Source organism: Rattus norvegicus, chromosome 2 (assembly GCF_036323735.1).
Source record: "Rattus norvegicus strain BN/NHsdMcwi chromosome 2, GRCr8, whole genome shotgun sequence".
Classification (NCBI taxonomy): domain Eukaryota; kingdom Metazoa; phylum Chordata; class Mammalia; order Rodentia; family Muridae; genus Rattus; species Rattus norvegicus.
Window position 1 is genome coordinate 186,851,718 of NC_086020.1, and position 18,777 is coordinate 186,870,494.

Sequence of the window (18,777 nt, forward strand, 5' to 3'; positions counted from 1 at the left end):
CACATATCCATGATGAAACCCCTTTTTCCCCACTTGCTCCTCCTTGACATTATTATGCACCTTGTTATTAGTGCAGAAATCTCAGGTCCATCCTCAAGTCTCCCCCATCATTATCCAATTAGTCAGTGCCTGGTGAGTTTGCATTATATTTGAACTCCAGTCTGTGTTTTCCTTCCTCAACATCTCAATGAGAGAGAGCACTGCAATAGCTTCCTAACTGATCTTTGCATTCATTCCTGCTGTCATCCCTTCGTGGCTGTTATTCCCTTGCATAAACTATCATTTAGCTTTTTTACCCGTAACTGCGTTTCCCAAAGTTTTATATGTGAGCCTGATGTAGAATAAGACCAACCACTAGATACTGGTTTATTAGTGATTTACTGAAGGCATGGCTCGTACTGCCGATTTGCCAAACATGACTTCATTTGCTATCTGTATAGAATGACCTGGAGAAATAGCCAAAAACAATGGGCCATTGCCCTTAACGACCTGACTGCTGGTATACATCTGTATCTATACCATCTTGCTTGCCCGCTCCATTTGTAGATTTAAAGTATGAAATGAGAGTACAAACTGGAGCTAGAATGGATGTCCAGGTGCTATTGCCTCCCCTCTCCCACTCTCATTGGTGTTGAAACACTTATTCCATAAAGATTCAATCTTGCACATACACCCACACTCAAGTGTTCCAAGCTGGCCCTGAACTCTTAGTGTAGCTGAGTATGGCTTCTGAGCCTTCCTCTGAGTGCTGGGATTTCCGGCATGCATCACCATACTTGGTTTATGTGGCCATGGGAACCATCGTGGGGCTTTGTGCATGATGGGCAAAACACTTTTTACATTATTTATGCAAATTAGAAAACCTTGCCTGTTTATATTAGTGTGAGTAAATTTGTTTTAAAATCCATTAGAGAAAAAAAAATGCCAAGCAAAAAAATAGAAGCTATGGGGTGGGGGCTACTTCCCTAAGTACAGTGCTGGAGGCAAGATGGCTCAGAGGTAAAGAAATCTTGCTGCTCTTGGGGAGGACCTGAGTTAGGTTCCCAGGACCTGAGTTAGGTTCCCAGCACCTGTACTGGGCAGTTCACAATAGCCTGAAACTCCAGCTCCTGCGGATCTGATATCCTCTTCTGGCCTCGTCAGGCAACTGTACTCAGTTTCACTACGGACACACAAACACAAATAAGGAAGATCCAGGTGGCTTACGCTGAGGCAGGCAGAACTTTGTGGGTAAAATCCATATTGAGTTTCAGGCCAGTCAGGTCTGACAAACAAACCCACCTGTGATGGTTACTCTAGGTTGTCAGCTTGACTATCTCTGGAATGAACTACAAATCCAGAAATGGAGCACACCTGAGAGATTTTCTGTTTGGTGAAGTGGGTTGATCCACTTCTAGTCCAAGCTTTAGGTAGGAAGGCACACCTCTGATCCAGTTCTTGAGGCAGGAAGACACTTGCCTTACTTTAATCCAAATCTTAAGGCAGGGAAACATAACTTTAATTTGACCCCTACCGTTTGCTGGACGTCTATATAAGAACATAGATGGAGGAAGCTTTTGCTCTTTACCTTGCTCTTAAGCCCATTTCTTCCCGGCATTGGAGATCTCAGGATTCTAGACCAGCTGTGACATCAGCCTTGTGGGACTAAGCAACTACTAGATTCTTGAACTTTCTGAACACAGCTTGCTATTCTTCAATTAGTTGGGCCACAGTCTATAAGTCATTTAAATAAATCCATACACGTAGCTTTGGATCAAAGGACTTCTTCTTAGTTGAAGGTTTTAAGAGAAAGTCACTGGCTTCACTCACCCTTTAAATTTGTCCCAATGCGGTTGAGCTCCCGACCTCCAACCTGCTCAACTTGGCTGTAGGAGAACTTCCGAAACCATTTTATTTTACTTTTTATTTTTTGAGACAGGGTCTTACTCTGTAGTCTTGGAGCACGTCGTGGTAGCACACGCTTTTAATTCCAGCAGTATGTGGAAGGGGAATATAGTTGGGTATCTGAAACTCCGAGCCCAGCTAGGGCTATATAGAGAGACCGTGTCTCAAAAAAAAAAAAAAAAACAAAAAAAACCCAAAAAGCAAAAAACCCAAAACACAATCACAAACTATGTAATTTACAGCCTCAAACTCGAAGCGCTCCACCAGAGCTCGGGAGTACAGGGATTAAAGGCGTTTAATCACGCCAGGTTGCCATCTCCACTCCAAAGAGGGGCCGCTTACATTTGCGAATATTCACCGCGCCGAGGGCGGGACTTGACAGCAACCTTGATTGGTCGGCCTGACTAGTGACGTTTTCCCTCTACGTCAGTTTCCCGAGGTTCCTAGCTACTAGACGCACAGAGAGCGCCGAGAGAAGCAAGATGGCGGACGTGCTGGATCTTCACGAGGCCGGGGGCGAGGATTTCGCCATGGATGAGGATGGTGACGGTGAGTAGAGTGGAGGCAGCTGCGGGAAGAGGGAAAGAGGGGAAGGTGCGAGAGGAGAGTGCAATAGGAGAAATTTTCCTGGGATGGAACCCAACAAACTGGGTCTCGAAAAGATAAGACTCCTCCCCCTTGGGAAGGAATTAGGGGTGGAACCGGGAAGGGACTGAAGCTGGAGTCCGTGCCGTCAGCTTCCAGATAGTGTAGGAAACGAGACAGTTTTGTTTGTTTGTTTGTTTGTTTGTTTGTTTGTTTGTTTTAAAGATGACTCATTTTTGTTTATTTTCTCACTTGGAACTTTAGAAAGCATCCACAAACTAAAAGAAAAAGCGAAGAAACGGAAGGGCCGCGGTTTTGGTTCTGGTGAGTGTGGGGAAATAGGGTAGAGTGATCTAATAGGGAGAAGTCCGCAAATTTGGGGGTGCGATGGGAACACATTTGGAGGACAGTTTTCGGTGATCTGGTATGCATTCTTTTAGAAGAGGGGTCCCGAGCGCGGATGCGGGAAGATTATGACAGTGTGGAGCAGGATGGCGATGAACCTGGACCACAGCGCTGTAAGTAAATAGGACCTGTGGGGAGTCTGTTTGTATTTATTGGCTCTTAAATGGAAAGTAAAGAGTTGTTTAAACCAATCTCAGGAATTGCTTATTGTTGTTCTTTTTGGGATTTTTCTTTTAGTTTTTTTTTTTTTTCTTTTTTGGATACAGGGTTTCTCTGTGTACCAGACCTGGCTGTCTGTCCTGAAACTTTTTGTAGACTAGGCTAGCCTCAAAACTCAGATCTGCCTGCCTCTGTCTCCTGAGTATTGGACTTTTTATCTTTACATGTTCATACAACATCTTCCTCTACAGCTGTTGAAGGTTGGATTCTCTTTGTCACTGGAGTCCACGAAGAAGCCACTGAAGAAGATATCCATGACAAGTTCGCTGAATATGGGGAAATAAAAAATATCCACCTGAATTTGGACAGGCGCACGGGATACTTGAAGGTAGATTTTTCTTGCTTCCTTCACTTACAACTCTTAGATACATTGTTTACATAGATTATGTTTTGTTTGCTGGGTTGATCAAGCACAGGTAGGGAGTGAAATAACATTGGAAATTGATTTTGTTACTCACAAGAAAGAGTTTAACAGAATGAGCATGTTGTGTATATATAATGGGGATGTGTGATGTACTTTTCAGTGTGGAGCTGCAAAATTTTCCTGGTTGGTATGCATTTCTGGGTTAAGGAAGAGGGTACTTGATAGTTGGTGAAGTAGAATTTTGATACTTTTTGTTGTCGCTTGTTTGGGGACAGGGTTTCTCTGTGTAGCAGAGCTCTGACTGTCCTGGGCTCATTTTGTAAACTAGGCTGGACTGCCTCTCCAATGCTGGGATTAAAAGTATGTGATGTCATTCCTGGGTAAGCTTTGATACTTTTATGTGTTCCCCTAGGGGTATACTCTAGTTGAGTATGAAACATACAAAGAAGCTCAGGCTGCCATGGAGGGACTAAATGGTCAAGATTTGATGGGACAGCCAATCAGTGTTGACTGGTGTTTTGTTCGTGGTCCACCAAAGGGCAAGAGGAGGTAAAGATGATGGGGTGGAGACCCCAAATTTATCTTAGTGAAGGGAACATGAGCAGGATAAATAAGGAAGGATACTGTATTATCTTTCTGATTCCCCTTTTGTTTTTTCATTTTCCTTAGAGGTGGCCGAAGACGAAGCAGGAGTCCAGACCGAAGACGCCGATGAGATACTTAATAAATCCTCTGTTGACCAGGTGGTCTCCATGAGTCTATTTGGTTATGCTGCCTTGGATAAACAGGGCTAGGATGGACTTTGTGTTTATATTTAATTTCTTACCCTACTTGGTAATTTTGAGTTTAAGAAAAAAATAAATGTCATTTTGTTTTCTACATTTAAAACTGTGTTTGACTGTTCTGGAAATTCTAAACAACCTCAGTGAGGCCTTCTGAGTGGTTGTGAAGCTACTTCTGTGTGGCGTGGCCTTCTGAGTTTCTAGAAAGGCTCACAGAGACTGCTCAGCATTTCTTTAGAGCATGAGAGTGAGCAGGTGTAATGGGTTTTTCTTGTGGTGTTCAGTGAATTTTACACTCTTGTGAGCAGATGCTATGTCAGTGTCTTGTGTAGCCCAGGCTGGCTTTGAACTCACTGTATTGTAAAGAACTTTGATTCTTGCCTCTTACCTCCCAAGTGCTAACATTGCACCCATGGGCCATCATACCCAGTTTATGTGGTCTCCGGAATTAAAACATGGAGCTCTGAGATGCTCAGCCAGCTCTACTTTGAATATGGTGCTAAACTGTGAAGTTTGTTAGTTCCTACAACATAAAAACCCAGCTTAAGTACTACTAGACCAATATGCACACCTTTAATTCCAGCACTTGGGAGGCAGGTGGATCTCTTGAGTTAGGGGCAACCTGGTCTACACAAGAGTTCTAAGACAGCCAGGGCTACAAAGACATTGCTATTCCTTTATTATATATAGTTTTTAGCTGGGATGTTTTTTTAGGTGTGTCTGTTGTAACTGATTTGTTGTCTGTGTGGGTCCCTATGTGGCCCACACTGGCCTCAAACTGATGCTCCTATCTCTGTCTTCCCAATGCATAATGGCAAATATTAAACATAACTTTTTCTCAGTTGGTATTGGCCCTTCCTTTTAGTAAATTGCTGGGGGGGGGTGTTGGTGGGTTGAATTAGTTATGAGTATATTTTACTTTAGGGTTCCTTGGTGGTTTCTGGTAAGGTAGACTGAATAAGTGTTAGTGTGGTAAGAGATAAACCTGGTTCTCCGATTTCTAGCTATTCTAAGGTATTTGAAAGAGTGAGTTGAATAAGCATGCGGGTCGTGAGGACTAGTAAATAGTATCAGCCTGAGAGACCGTGGATGGACTGCTTGCTTATGACATGGCTACTTAACTGGTTGGAAAGATCCTCTTCTATCTTGGATTCTTACCTTCCTGGATGTTCCTTGTGCTTTGAGAAGCTTATAAGGAATTAGGGATGTGGCTCAGTTGGTAGAATGCCTGCCTAGTGTGCACAGCCCTGGGCTTTAACAGGACCAGTATGGGCATGGCACTCCTGCCTGGGATCCTGGCACTTACTGGGGTGACGAAGGCTAAAGAATCATAGGTTGACATTGTCCCCAGCTACATAGCCAGTGGGGGGTTGGCCTGGGTCATATGAGCTTTTGTCCTGGGGGAGAGGCTGGGAAGGGGGAGACTCATCAATTTATTGTGTGGCCTTCTAACTCTCCTTTTCCCTATAGAAAGACCTTAACCATGTAGAGTAGAAACCCTCTTTTTAACTTTGAAACTTGAGCTTAAAAAAATAAGCAATTGCTTGCTATTTATTCCTAATGTCATTCTTTATACCATAAAATTTTCAGATTTCATTTTTTTTTTTTTTCTTTTCTTTTTTCGGAGCTGGGGACCGAATCCAGGGCCTTGTGCTTGCTAGGCAAGCGCTCTACCACTGAGCTAAATCCCCAACCCCAATTTTCAGATTTCATGTATGTTAGATATGTACATCAATAGTTTTTTTCTAATTTATATACTTTGATCTGTGTGCATTGGTGTTTTGCCTGTTGTTATATCTGAGCATGTCAGATGTTGGAGTTACAGGCAGTTGTAAGCTTGGAAGAACAGTCAGTATCCTTAACCGCTGAGCCATCTCTCCAGTTTCCTCCCCAACCCTACACCCCTTTATTTCTTTTTCCAAGCTGGTCTGGAACTGGATCTGCCTCTTCCAATTCTGGGATAAAAGGTGTACACCACCACCATAGCTGTTTTGGTTTAAACATCTATCCATCTAAGGAGTGTCTTGACTGCGTGTGTGTTTGTATACCATATGTATGACTGGTGCCCAAGAAGGTCAGAACAGGCTCCAGATCCTCTGGGACAGAAGTTACAAATGCTGTGAGCTGCTGTGTGGATGGGGGATTCAATCTCTGTCCTTTGGAAATGCAGCCAGTGTTCTTAACTGAGCCAACTCCAGCCCTAGATTTCTTTTTTTTTTTTTTTTTTTTTTTTTTTTTGGTTCTTTTTTTTCCGGAGCTGGGGACCGAACCCAGGGCCTTGCGCTTCCTAGGTAAGCGCTCTACCATTGAGCTAAATCCCCAGCCCCCCTAGATTTCTTTTTATAGTGGGTGGTGGTGATCTTGTTTGTAATATTGTAGGGTTTTTGTTTGTTTTTCCTTCCCAGAACTACAATTAGACTGTTGCTGTTGCTGCTGCTGCTGCTGCTTTTATAGGCAAGGTCTTAAAACTAACTAGCTCAGGCTAGCCTGGAATTCAACTACCTTCCTAATTTCCCTCCAGTGCTAGGTTGTTGAGATTAACAAGTGCTTTTTCTAAAAAAATGTGTGTATAGGTGTTTTCCTTTGTGTACCTAATGTGCAGCCTGGTACCTGCTGAAGTTTGAGAGGGCTGTTGGATCCCCTAGAATTTACCTCCCCTGGAGGTTACAGATAGTTGTGACCAACATGTTGGTGCTGGGAATTGAAGCTGGGTTCTCAAGTAAGTGTTCTTAACCACTGAGCCAACTCTCCAGCCACACTTTTTCTTTAAGATGGGGTTTCTAAAATCTCAACTACAGTTTCACCCTCCCTCCTGCTGCCTCCCCCATTTACTCCTCCATTTCTCTTCAGAAGACAGGTCTCTCATGGATATCAACAGCCATGGCATACTAAGTTACAGTAAGACTAGGCTCTTTTCATTAAGGCCAGACGAGGCAACACAGGGTGAAAGGGTCCGAAAGGCAGATCAGAGTCAGACAGCCCCTGCTCCCAGTTAGAAGTCCCACAGGAAGACCAAGCTACACAACAATAGCATGTGTGAACCAGTGTCAAGCAGGCTCCTTGTTTAGCAGCTCCATCTCTGAGCCCCTGTGGGCCCAGTTGACTGCATTTTCTCAGTCCCTCCCCGTCTTCTGCAGGATTCTCCATGCTACACCTAATTTTCGACTGGGTCTGTGCCTCATTTTCCATCAGTTGCTGTGTGAAGCCTCTCTGACAATTGGGCTAGGCACCAGATTATGAGTATAGCAGAATGTCATTGTCATTAGTCATTTCATTGCCTCCCCCAACCTCTATTCCTGTTTGGTTCTATCCTATGTTTCTGGGCTATCCAGCCTCTGGTGCCTGGCCTTTTGGGCCCATCCCTCTCATGACATGGGTCTCAAGCTGGACCAGTCAGTCATTGGTTGGCCACTCCCACAATTTCTGCACCACCTTTACTCCAGTATATCCTGTAGGCAGAACAAATAGGTAGAAGGTTTTGTGGCTGGGTTGGTGTCATAATCCCTCCACTTGAAGTCTTACCTGGTTCCAGACTCATATCCATTGCTAGGAGTCTTAAAGGGTGGCTTGCCCTCATAGGTTCCTGGGTTGTAAAATCTTTCCCTGACCTGGAGGTTTTTCTCTACCATTGTCTTAAAGAAGGTTGAATGGGAAGGATGCAAAGATGTGGAAATAAGAGCTAAGCCACCTGAGGGGAGAGATACAGATAATAGGGTACTATATTTATTTTACCTATATGAATGTCAGCCTGATAGTGCATGCCTGGTGCACATGGAAGCCAGAAGAGAGAATCAGGTCCCTGAATGTGGAGTTAGAGACAGCTGTGAGCAACCCTTTACATGCTAAGAATTGAACCCAGTCCATGGCAAGAGCAATAAGCACTCAACCACCAAGCTAGTAATCCTACACTAAAGTCAGTCTCAACGTGTAGCTCCTGCCAGGTGGAATGGAAAATGGTTTTAAAATTTAAGCAGTCTCCTGCCTCTGCCTCCTAAATGTTGGATTTAGAGGTATGTGCCAGCCATCACCTAGCAAAATGTAGGCATCTGGCATGTAAATCCTAACTTGGCCAGAGATAGCAGCCTCCCTCCCTTAGGATTCGTGGCCAGTGACAGCAACTCCCAGGTACCTCCTGTGTAGCTAAATTCAGGATCGGCCCAGACTGGAGCCCTGACAGCTCATCTAGAGCAAGACAAGAAATCAGGGTTTCCCCAGACATTCGTTCACACCTTCGACCTGAGTTCTGGGTTATAGCAGGTTCAGGAAAGCTGCTACCCACATGGCAGTTAATTTTTTAGAGATATGGATGCCTAACACATGATTTCTCCAACCAGACACTGGACAAGAATATTTCAGGAAGCGTCTTGGGGCATAACCCCAGAAGTGACCTGTAAGTTGGCAGCGGCTAAATGAGTGAGAGTTGGGCTTCTAAGGGATGGAGTTGGCTGAGTTACTGCAGTGCCCCGCACTACTACAGCAGGGCCAGGTTTCCTCCAACAAAGTAAAGCAGAGCCTAAAGATCACTCCCATTCAGACACTGCAGCCCCTGAGAAATTGGCATCTCTGACATATTTCCAGTTGTCCAGACCGTCCTTCACCAATGCTGACCTGAAAGGTGTGCGGGAGCCTGCAGATGTGGTAGCCTGTGAAATTTGTTCGCTTAATTCTCCCCCTTGACTTTACATCCTCTATTCGGGAGGAGGTTGTCCAGCGGCATTTCATCACACCCGCTTTTTCCTAGGACAAATAGTCTAGGACAGGCTTCTACTGTTCTGGACTTTTCAGCACCCGAGGGGGTTGGGGGCGGGAGGTGTGTGTGCCTTGGCGGCATCCTACAGCGCCACCCGGCTTTCGCAAGGCCCCACCCCTTGCTGCTGAGAATTTAAAGCAGAATGTGCTTCTGGGGGCGTGCTTAAGAGCTGGAGACCGTCCCAGAAGGGATGAGCTGCCGGAAACGCGCCCACGATCTCACTTCGCGTCCTGAAATTCCGCTTCAAGGCTGGCTCCGGCTGGTTGGTCTTCCTGCCGTGGTTTGTCCCTCGCGAAGCCCCGTTGCTCGCCCAGGAGGCGTGACTTGGGGCTGGAAGCAGGCGGGCTGAGGCGCCTTGGGCCCGGGCTGCCGCTGTCATGGACGCCTGGGTCCGCTTTAGTGCTCAGAGCCAAGCCCGGGAGCGGCTCTGTAGGTGCGGCGGAGGGAGGAGCGCGGGCGGGAGGGCAGAGTAGGTTTCCGCGAGGCGACGGGCGCGCTACGGGGTCCCTAAGGGTCAGCTGTGGCTACGGGGGCCCGCGTGGCCCGGGAGGCACACTCCGCAGCCGCAGCCGGTTGTGAGATGATTCTTCCCTGCTCAAGGGAAAGATGGGGAAACTGAGGCATGAGTGGGCCAGCGGGGAGGCCGCCTAGGGTTACCGTGTCCACAAAGAGCAACAGTTTCCTCGCTGGTGTGGTGGCATGAGGGGCGATCCTCCTTGGTTCTGCGTCCTAGCACCAGTTGTCACCTAGGAACCGCGCCATCTATGCTCCCCTTCTGTTTCCGTTCAGTTCAAGGACCTTAATCTCTTAGTTCACTTATCCAGAGAAATAATCTGCCCTTCAACTAGATCTCCCTCTGTCGTGTTTCATGTATAAATTCTCGTGTGGACGCTTGCGATGGACCCTAGGCTGCTTACTGATCCCTTTAGGCCTCATCATTTTCAAAACTCTTAGTCTAACTCCAAATAGTGCTCTCCTCCATCTTCTAGACTTTATTTTCCTCGCACATCTTTCCCTTCCCCTGGCCAGGAGGGAAAAAACGGAAAGATATTGGTTTGAAAAGGAGGACGGGTCCCTGGCAGGGTTTTTGTTTTTCAATTTACCCATTTGAGTGTTTTGTCTGCAAATATGTATGTGCGCCACATGTGTGGTGCCTGCAGAGGGCAGAAGAAGGTGGTGGATCCCCTGGAACTGGAGTTACAGATAGTTGTGAGCCACCATGTGGGAGTGGAACCCAGGTCCCCTGCAAGAAAGAACAAGTGCTCTTAATTGCCTCACCAGCCCACGGAGGACATTGTTGGCAGAGAGGTTAGGGAGGCCTGTCCCTTACTCTGCCTCCTCTCCTCCAGGGCCGCCCAATATGCCTGTTCCCTTCTCGGCCATGCTTTGCAGAGACATGGGGCTAGTCCTGAGTTACAGAAACAGATTCGACAACTGGAGGGTCATCTGAGCCTCGGACGAAAGTGTAAGTAAAGCAAACCTTTCTCTTAGCATCCTCAGCTGGTAGTCCATTGCCTTTCCTTCCTGTATGCTCCCATTCTGCCAGTTGACCATCATTTGGCTCTCCCCTGTGTGAGAGGTAAGGGAACCGGTATAAGGAAGTTAGCGCTGCTCGAAGAGACGCGGACAAGTAACTAAACTGGCACAGAAATGAATTATGATTTGAAGTTAAAAAGGAGAACGAATTATTTTACTCTTTCTCCCTGTATGGTATTATTGCTCAACTTTTACTTTTTTCTTTCATCCCCAACCCCACCCCTGTCTCTCTACTTCAAATCCTTGCTTTCTCTTGTTATTCTCCACAAGTGCTCCGCCTGGGGAACTCAGCAGACGCCCTGGAGTCAGCCAAAAGAGCTGTGCACCTGTCAGATGTCGTTCTGAGATTCTGCATCACTGTTAGTCACCTCAACAGAGCCTTGTACTTTGCCTGTGACAATGTTCTGTGGGCTGGGAAGTCTGGACTAGCTCCCCGTGTAGACCAGGAGAAGTGGGCACAGCGTTCCTTCAGGTTGGTTTTCCTTTTCTCCTACAAAACTATTTGTAGCCTTCATTCCTCATAGCTTGCATAGCTTGTAACATTAAACATTTTGCTTTACATGTATGGGTATTTTGCCTGCATGTCTGTGCACCATTTGTGTGCCTGGTGCTGGCAGAGGCCAAAAAGGGGCATCAGAATTGTAGTTACAGATGGTTGTGAGCTGTCATGTGGGTTCTGGGAATCAAAACCCAGGTCCTAGAGAAGAACAGCTCGTGCTTTTAACCACTAAATCATCACTCTAGCCCCATATGTTTACATCAATAAAAATTATTGTAGAGACCACAACACACATCTGTAGGTCAGACAACAAACAGCTTTCAGTTTCTGGTTTTCTCCTCCTACTGTGAGTTCCAGGTTCCAAACTCAGGTCGAGAATAAGATCAAGCCATTAGGTTTGCATGGCAAGCGCCTCCACCTCCTGGCCCACCTCCACTTCTGTCTCCCTGGCCCATAACTTGCTATATATGAGACAGAGGTGTCTCAGGATTTTTTTGAGTGTACAATGGCTTTTCACACCCACTGTTCCCACATCTGCTGAGTCAAGCAACCACAGACTGGAAATGTTGAGGGGGGAAAAGTGCAGCTGAATTTAACATGAAAATTGTTTGTGTCGTTATTCCTTAAACTGTACAATATTTCTTTACATGGCACTTACATTGTATTAGATATTATAAGCAATCTGAGGTGGGTACAGAGGAGTGTGTGGATTGTGCATATGTGCAATACCATTTTATCTAAGGGCTTCGAGCAGCTGTGGATTTGGGTTGATTTTGGCTTGGTGAGCAGGGGGAAGATCCTGGAATTAATCCTCTGTGGATGGATGACTGTATATTATTCATTTACTTTTTCAATTAGCAATAATCGCGCCTCGGATAAACCTCATTGGCTACGATACTGCCACTGCGCAAAGCTTATTCATTTACTTTTTAAAAGATTTATTTATTTATTATATATAAGTACACTGTCACTGTCTTCAGACACACCAGAAGAGGGCATGGGATCCCATTACAGATGGTTGTGAGCCACCATGTGGTTGCTGGGAATTGAACTTAGGATCTCTGAAGAGCAGCCAGTGCTCTTAGCCACTGAGCCATCTCTCCAGCCCCTGATACATTCTTGTAATCCCAGAAATATGGAGTTAAACTGGAGGATTCCTAAGCAGGCCTAGGAAAATAAGCAAGTTCCAGGCCAAGTGAGAAATCCTGTCTCAAAAACAAGGTGGATAGCACCTGAGGAAAGGCTCTCAGGTTGAACTGTGGGCTTCACATGCATGTGCACATGTGTGTACCTCCACTCATGAAAGAGATGAGGGTCTTGCTATGTCACTCAGGCTGCTACAGAATTCCTGGTTCAAAGCATCCTCCTGCCTTGGCCACTCTGGTAGCTGAGACTGCACAAGCTCATGCCACTCCCACTGTGCTCGGATTTTCCAAGAACATTTCTCAGTTTCTTACTATGGGCAAGAACCAGACAAATGTGCCTGATCCGTGAAACATAAAGTTTAAGATGACTCAGTGAGTAAAAACAAGGAAACCTGATGTCTTAGGGCTTACTGCTGTGAAGACCATGATCAAAGCAGTTCCTATAAAGGCAGACATTTAATTGAGCCTGGCTTACAGATTCAGAGGTTCATCCAGTGTCATGGCAGGAGCATGGCAGTCTGTAGGCAGACATGGGACTAGAAGAGCTGAGAGTTCTACCTTTTGATCCACAGGCAGCCGCAGGAGAACCCCCTCTTTTGAACTTGAGCACTAGGAGCCCAGCACCCACAAGGCAGCTCAGAACTGTAACTCTCAGTTCTAAAGGAATCCGATGCCCTCTTCTGGCTTTCACAGGCACTGCATGTACACGGTGCATAGACATACATGCAGTGAAACAACTATATACATAAAATAAAACTATCTTAAATAAAAAACCAAAAACAAATAATCACTCACAACAGCAGACAAACCAATGGGAAACCCTGTCTCCAGAAACAAGGTGGGAAGTACCAAGAATAGAGTTTGAGCTTGTGCTCTTGGTCTCCATGCATGTCCTTTGGTCTCAGACAGGCGCATGTGCACCTGCCTGCCTTTTCATCTACACACAGAAACACACACAGAGCACACATGCACGCATGTACACACATGGCTTTAGTGATTATGAAAAGAACGGTAGAAGGTAAGATTAAGGGACTGAGGGTAAAGCTGAGGTATCTAGGGTTGGTTGTTAATTAGATAAGGAGAGTGAGCCAGGCAGTGGTGGTCTACACCTTTAATCCTGGTACTTGGGAAGCAGAAACAGGCAGATCTGAGTTTGAGGCCAGCCTGGTCTACAGAATGAGTTTCAAGACAGCCAGGGCTACACAGAGAAACTTCGTCTCAGAAAACCAAAAAAAGGGGGGGAGGGAGTGTATAATTTTAAGAGCAGAGGTAATGATGTGATTTACTTTCATGCTACTAGCTACTGTATCAGCGTCAGCAGTTGGAGTAGGGACAAGAGAGACTGTAGCTAGAGGTGTCTAAGTAATGAGAGTAGCTGTTGCATACAAACAGAAGCAGCTGAGTTTGGATCCCCAGCAAGCAGTCAGGTACACTGCTCCTGCCTGTGAGCTCCAGTGCCAGTGTCCTGTCTGACAAGTACAGAGCTCTGGGTTCAGTAAAAGGCTGTGTTTCAAGACATGGTGGAGAGCAGTAGAGAACATCTGATGTTTACCTCTGACCAATGTGTATGCATACCTTGGAACAGGGGCGGGCGCGCACATACACACACACACACACACACACACACACACACACACACACACACACACACTTGTACACACACACACAGGCTTTTGTGTTTGAGACTTACCTGTAATCCCAGCATATGGAGGGCTTAGGCAGGATAAAAAACTCATGGACAGCCTGAACTACATAGTGAAATAAATCCTGTCTCAACCAGAAACAACAAGGATGTAGGTTTTATACTAGGCCAAGTGATGCAAGTCTTTAGATCCCGCACTAGGAGGCAAAGGCAGGGGAATCTCTGTGACTTTGATGTATGCCTACTCTATATAGTGAGTTCCAGGTCAGCCAGAGCTACAGAATAAGACTCTGTCTCAAAAATATTTTTTTCTGCTTACAAAATTTATAATCTAATATTTCTAGCAGTCTCAATATGTCTGGACCTTGGGGAGGGTGTCCTTGGTGTTTTTTTTTTCTTAGAGATTTGATCCAAAGTATATATAAATATATTTTCTTCTCTCTTTCTTGAGGCAGGGTCTCATGTAGCCCAGGTTGTCCTTGAACTCCTGATCCTCAATGTTGGGATCATGGGCATACACCACCACTTTAGCCTGTAACACACACTCTCACTCCCAACCCCCCTCTCCTACCCCGTCTGTCTTCTGTCTTTTCCTTTGTTTTTTTTTTTTTTTGAGACTGGGTTTCTCTGTGTAGCTTAGGCTGTCCTGGAACTCACTATAGACCAGACTAGCCTTGAATTCAGAGATTGTATGTGTTTCTTGAACAACTAAATTTGTTCTTTCAAAATAGTTTGCATTTTTAGGGTCAAGTTAAGTGTATTTTTCCGTGTGAATGTGTTTGTGTGTTTGCACAAGTGTGTGCAAAAGTCTGGATACATGTATACATTGGCTTTGGAAGTCTCCCTGCCTTTCTCCACTGTATCCATTGACACAGGTTCTTTCAGTTGAACCCAGAGCTCACCTACACAATGCTTGTCTGACTAGCCACCTTATTCTGGGAGTCCCTGTCTCCATGTCTACCAGCATTGACATGGGCTCTAGGGATCTGAGCTTAGGGCCTCACTCTTGTGTGGCAAGCACATCACCACTGCCATCTCCAGCTCAGAGTGTGGTATGTTAGAGGGATTGTCTCAGAAAGGAAATTTGGAGTTGATCTTTGCAGATTTCATGACTCACACATTTTAAGCCAGGACCTTAAGGTGCACATAAGCACATTGTAGAATAGCAGGAGAGTTGCTTTTTATTATTATTATTATTTCTGGGGTATAATTCTACATATTAAACATACAGTGTGATGTCTTGTATATGCAGATGGTGAAATGATCACAATAGTCAAGATCACTTAGTCTGGGGCTGGAAAAGACACAGCACTTAAGAATGCTAGCTGTTGGGGTTGGGGATTTAGCTCAGTGGTAGAGCGCTTGCCTAGGAAGCGCAAGGCCCTGGGTTCGGTCCCCAGCTCTGAAAAAAAGAACCAAAAAAAGAATGCTAGCTGTTCTTCCAGAGGATGCCAGTTCAACTCCCAGCATCTGCATGACTCTCATAAACACCGGCATCTCCAGTTCCTTGTGCGACACCCTCTTCTGGCCTCCTTGGTTGGCAGGCATGCACCTAGTGCACAGACATACATGCAGGCAAAACACCCACATACATAATAATAATTTTTAAAATGCTCATAACCTCATGGTGACACCTTTTTAATAAGAACACCTGATCTGAAATTAACCCATTTAGCAACTTTCAAGTACATGATTATACTAACTGTATGTTATTGTGTTAAGTGACGTATTATATTGTGGTCACCATGTTAGATATACAGAACTATTTATTTTGTAGAATTGAATATTTGTCCCGTTAGCTAAGGGCTTTCTGTTTCCTGCCCCCTCCAGTCCTTATTCCATAAGTTAGACTATTTTGATTAACACATAAGTGAGATCATGAGTCTTTCTGTATCAGATTTATTGAACCTAGTATGTTGTCAAGAAAGGAGGATTCTTTTTTTTTCTTTTTAACAATCTATTTGTTATATATAAGTACACTGTGGCTGTCTTCAGACACACCAGAGGGCATGGGATCTCATTACAGATAGTTGTGAGCCACCGTGTGTTGTAAAAATATAAAAAATAAAAAAAGTATTGTGGTCTTTTGCCTCACTAGGTTCAGCACCATGGTGCCCCAAGATATCTGCTCGTTCTTGGTGGAAACATCCCAACTCCTCGGCGGCCCAGTGTCTCCTGCCGCCTCACACTTCGCTACACTCAGAGCGTCACATAAAGGAACACACAACACAGTAACCTTTGACCCAATTGGTAAGATATAACTGCCCACATAAACATACAAAGCCCGTACCATCCATCCCTTAGGAACATTCATAACAACCTGTAAATACACAGAGCGGAATCTTAACATCACCTGCCGTGGCTTCTCCCCTCTCCTCTGTCCCTTCTCTTCCTTTCTCCTCCAGTCTCCTCCTCCTCCTTCAAACTTCTCTCCTGCCCATCCTTCCTTCTCCTCCAATGACAGGCCTCCTTCTATCTTGTACCTGCCCTTCACCTGTACTTTACAAATTCAATGTGGGCAATTATATCTTATCAACTGAATCTAAGATTATTGTGTTGTGTGTTCTTTTATGTGAGGGTTTGAGTGTAGGAAATTGTGCGGCTGGGATGTGTTTCCGCCAAGATATCTAGTAGATATCTTGGGGCACTGAGGTGCAGGACCTAGCGAGGTAAAAGCCAATAATACATTTATTATTTTTATATTTTTACAACAACCGTGTGGTTGCTGGGATTTGAACTCAGGACCTCTGGAAGAACAATGAGTGTTCTTAACCACTGAGCCATCTCTCCAGCTCCAGAAAGGATGATTTTTTTAAAAAAATTTATTTATTTTATGTATGTGAGGACACTGCAGCTGTCTTCAGACACACCAGAGGAGGGCATCAGATCTCACTACAGATGGCTGTGAGCCACCATGTGGTTGCTGGGAATTGAACTCAAGACCTCTGGAAGAGCAGTTGGTGCTCTTAACCGCTGAGCCATCTCTCCAGCCCAGCAACCAGCAAGATATATCTTTTAACTTTTTTTAAGTTACCTAATTTTTTTTACCTTTTCAAAAAGTTATCTATATATCTATTTATGTTATATGTAATATATTAGTTTATTTATATTGGGTATGTGGGTACATATAAGTACATTAGTGTGTCTGTTGAAGTCAAAGGACAACTTGGGGAAATCAGTTTCAGCCTCCACATGGGTTCTGGGGATCTAACCTAGTTCTTCAGGCTTGATGACAGTGCCTTTACCTACTAAGCTATCTCTCCAGCCCCAGCGTGGATATTTCCAATAGCGGATTTTAGCAGTCGCTTCTAATGTTCTAATGTAGACTCCCCTTCCAGTCTATGGGGCGTGTTGTTCCACAGACCTTTGTCCCTTTCTAACCCGTGTGTCGTGTGTGCCCTGTGTGTCTCAGGTACTATCTCTTCTCCCTCATCATGAACCTGAGCCGGGATGCTTATGAGATTCGCCTGTTGATGGAACAAGAGACTTCAGCTCACAGCAGGCGAATGAAGATTTCTGGAGTAGGAGTCTCAGGATTAGAGACTGGGGGACCTGGAGGACCAGGGACTCCAGGAGGATGTCTGCCACAACTGGCTTTGAAATTTCGGCTCCGAATCCTGCTACTGGCACGTGTCCTTCGAGATCACCCCCCTCTTCTGCTGGATGTGCTGAGAAATGCCTGTGACCTCTTCATCCCACTGGACAAACTAGGCCTCTGGCGTTGTGGCCCTGGGATTGTGGGGCTGTGTGGCCTCATATCCTCCGTTCTGTCTATTCTCACCCTAATCTGTCCCTGGCTACGACTCAAGCCCTGACAGTGTGGTATGAGATAAGGAGGGAACCCAAATTGATGAGATGGGAGCTGAGCCTGTCCCCCGTGTGCCAGCCTCGTTCCAATGAACTCCTTGTCTGAAGTTAAAATCCAGACACTTAGGGATGAGGGGAAGAACCTGCCAAAGACAGGTCAGGAAGGCGATGCCCATGGGAAGACTCCAGCGCACCTCTGCGGTTGGCCTTCAGTTCCATTGCCAGAACCTCTTTGCTGTCTTCCCTTTATCTAGATGTCTTGAGTCTAGTTAAAAGTTTGTTACCTTGGGCTGGAGAGATGGCTCAGCAGTTAAGAGCACCCGACTGCTCTTCCAGAGGTCATGAGTTCAATTCCCAGCAACCACATGGTGGCTCACAACCATCTGTAAAGAGATCTGATGCCCTCTTCTGGTGTATCTGAAGACAGCTACAGTATACTTATATATAATAAATAAATAAATCTTTAAAAAAAAAAAAAAGTTTGTTACCTTGAGACAGAATTCTCTTTCTTAGTCTCTTGTCCAGATACTTTTAAAAGAAGTGGGGATTGCTCTTTGATGGGGGAGCATAAGTTATGGATGATAAAGTGCTAATTGTATTCTTTTCTCTGAAACAGCAGGTAGCATATTTTTTCTCTTCCATACTGCATACTTTTCAAGGCTTTATTTCATGCCCAGCACACCCTTCCCCACACCTCTGCAGGCTACTTGAGGCTTCTTCCTTGGGTCTGCCGCAGCAGACTGTCTTCTGATTCAGACAGACGCTCCTCTGGTCTTCCACACTTTTCAGTTTCTGCGTTTACTTTGATATTAGAGTTTCCTTCCCCACGTGGTTCTTGCCCTTTCTTTAACTATCCACACGGATGCTGTGTCTGGCCTCTTCCTGTAAATACTGTACAATGATTCTGTGTAAATAACTGGTCCTTGCCCACAGAGCAAGCGAGCCTTCCAGGCCAACAAATTAAAGATCGGTTTGCTCACTGACTTTTTGATTCAATTTCAAGACGTGGTGAGGGTCTCGCTGTGTTACCTAGGCTGGCCTGAAACTCTGAGCTCTCCTGCCTTAGGCTGTTGAATAGCCAGGAAAGCAAGTGTCACTCTGTTCAGCTGCTCATGACATCTGGTCTCTCATGTTCTGGTCATCATAAGCCTTAGCTCCT

The 18,777-nt window shown here is 45.3% G+C and overlaps 2 protein-coding genes, 1 long non-coding RNA gene and 1 pseudogene across 7 annotated transcripts; 2 read left to right on the top strand and 2 right to left on the bottom strand.

Moving 5' to 3' along the window:
* Positions 1-2,300: 2,300 nt before the first annotated feature.
* Positions 2,301-5,085, top strand: Rbm8a (RNA binding motif protein 8A). Of its 2 annotated transcripts, none has more exons than XM_006232956.5 (6): positions 2,301-2,433; positions 2,734-2,793; positions 2,913-2,987; positions 3,285-3,421; positions 3,870-4,006; positions 4,127-4,345. In XM_006232956.5, the coding sequence occupies exons 1-6, from the start codon at positions 2,367-2,369 to the stop codon at positions 4,170-4,172; spliced, it is 522 nt and encodes a 173-aa protein (XP_006233018.1). In that variant the 5' UTR covers positions 2,301-2,366; the 3' UTR covers positions 4,173-4,345. The 2 variants fall into 2 exon arrangements, with proteins under 2 accessions (XP_006233018.1, NP_001258067.1); NM_001271138.1 differs by having other exon boundaries at positions 2,319-2,433; positions 2,910-2,987; positions 4,127-5,085.
* Positions 5,086-6,504: 1,419 nt separating this feature from the next.
* Positions 6,505-18,097, top strand: Pex11b (peroxisomal biogenesis factor 11 beta). 4 transcript variants are annotated; one of them, XM_063281887.1, is made up of 5 exons: positions 6,505-9,609; positions 10,339-10,454; positions 10,796-10,997; positions 15,910-16,061; positions 17,224-17,732. In XM_063281887.1, the coding sequence occupies exons 1-5, from the start codon at positions 9,596-9,598 to the stop codon at positions 17,247-17,249; spliced, it is 510 nt and encodes a 169-aa protein (XP_063137957.1). In that variant the 5' UTR covers positions 6,505-9,595; the 3' UTR covers positions 17,250-17,732. The 4 variants fall into 4 exon arrangements, with proteins under 4 accessions (XP_063137957.1, XP_038958305.1, XP_038958306.1 ...); XM_039102378.2 differs by having other exon boundaries at positions 9,153-9,422; XM_039102377.2 differs by lacking the exon at positions 15,910-16,061.
* LOC120101126 (U4 spliceosomal RNA) lies at positions 11,811-11,939 on the bottom strand (annotated as a pseudogene).
* On the bottom strand, positions 14,406-18,609 carry LOC134485661 (uncharacterized). Its single transcript, XR_010063887.1, has 2 exons — positions 18,107-18,609; positions 14,406-17,902 (listed from the first exon to the last, which is right to left on the bottom strand). It is a non-coding gene; the product is annotated as an uncharacterized LOC134485661 (long non-coding RNA).
* Between the last annotated feature and the right edge of the window lie 168 nt (positions 18,610-18,777).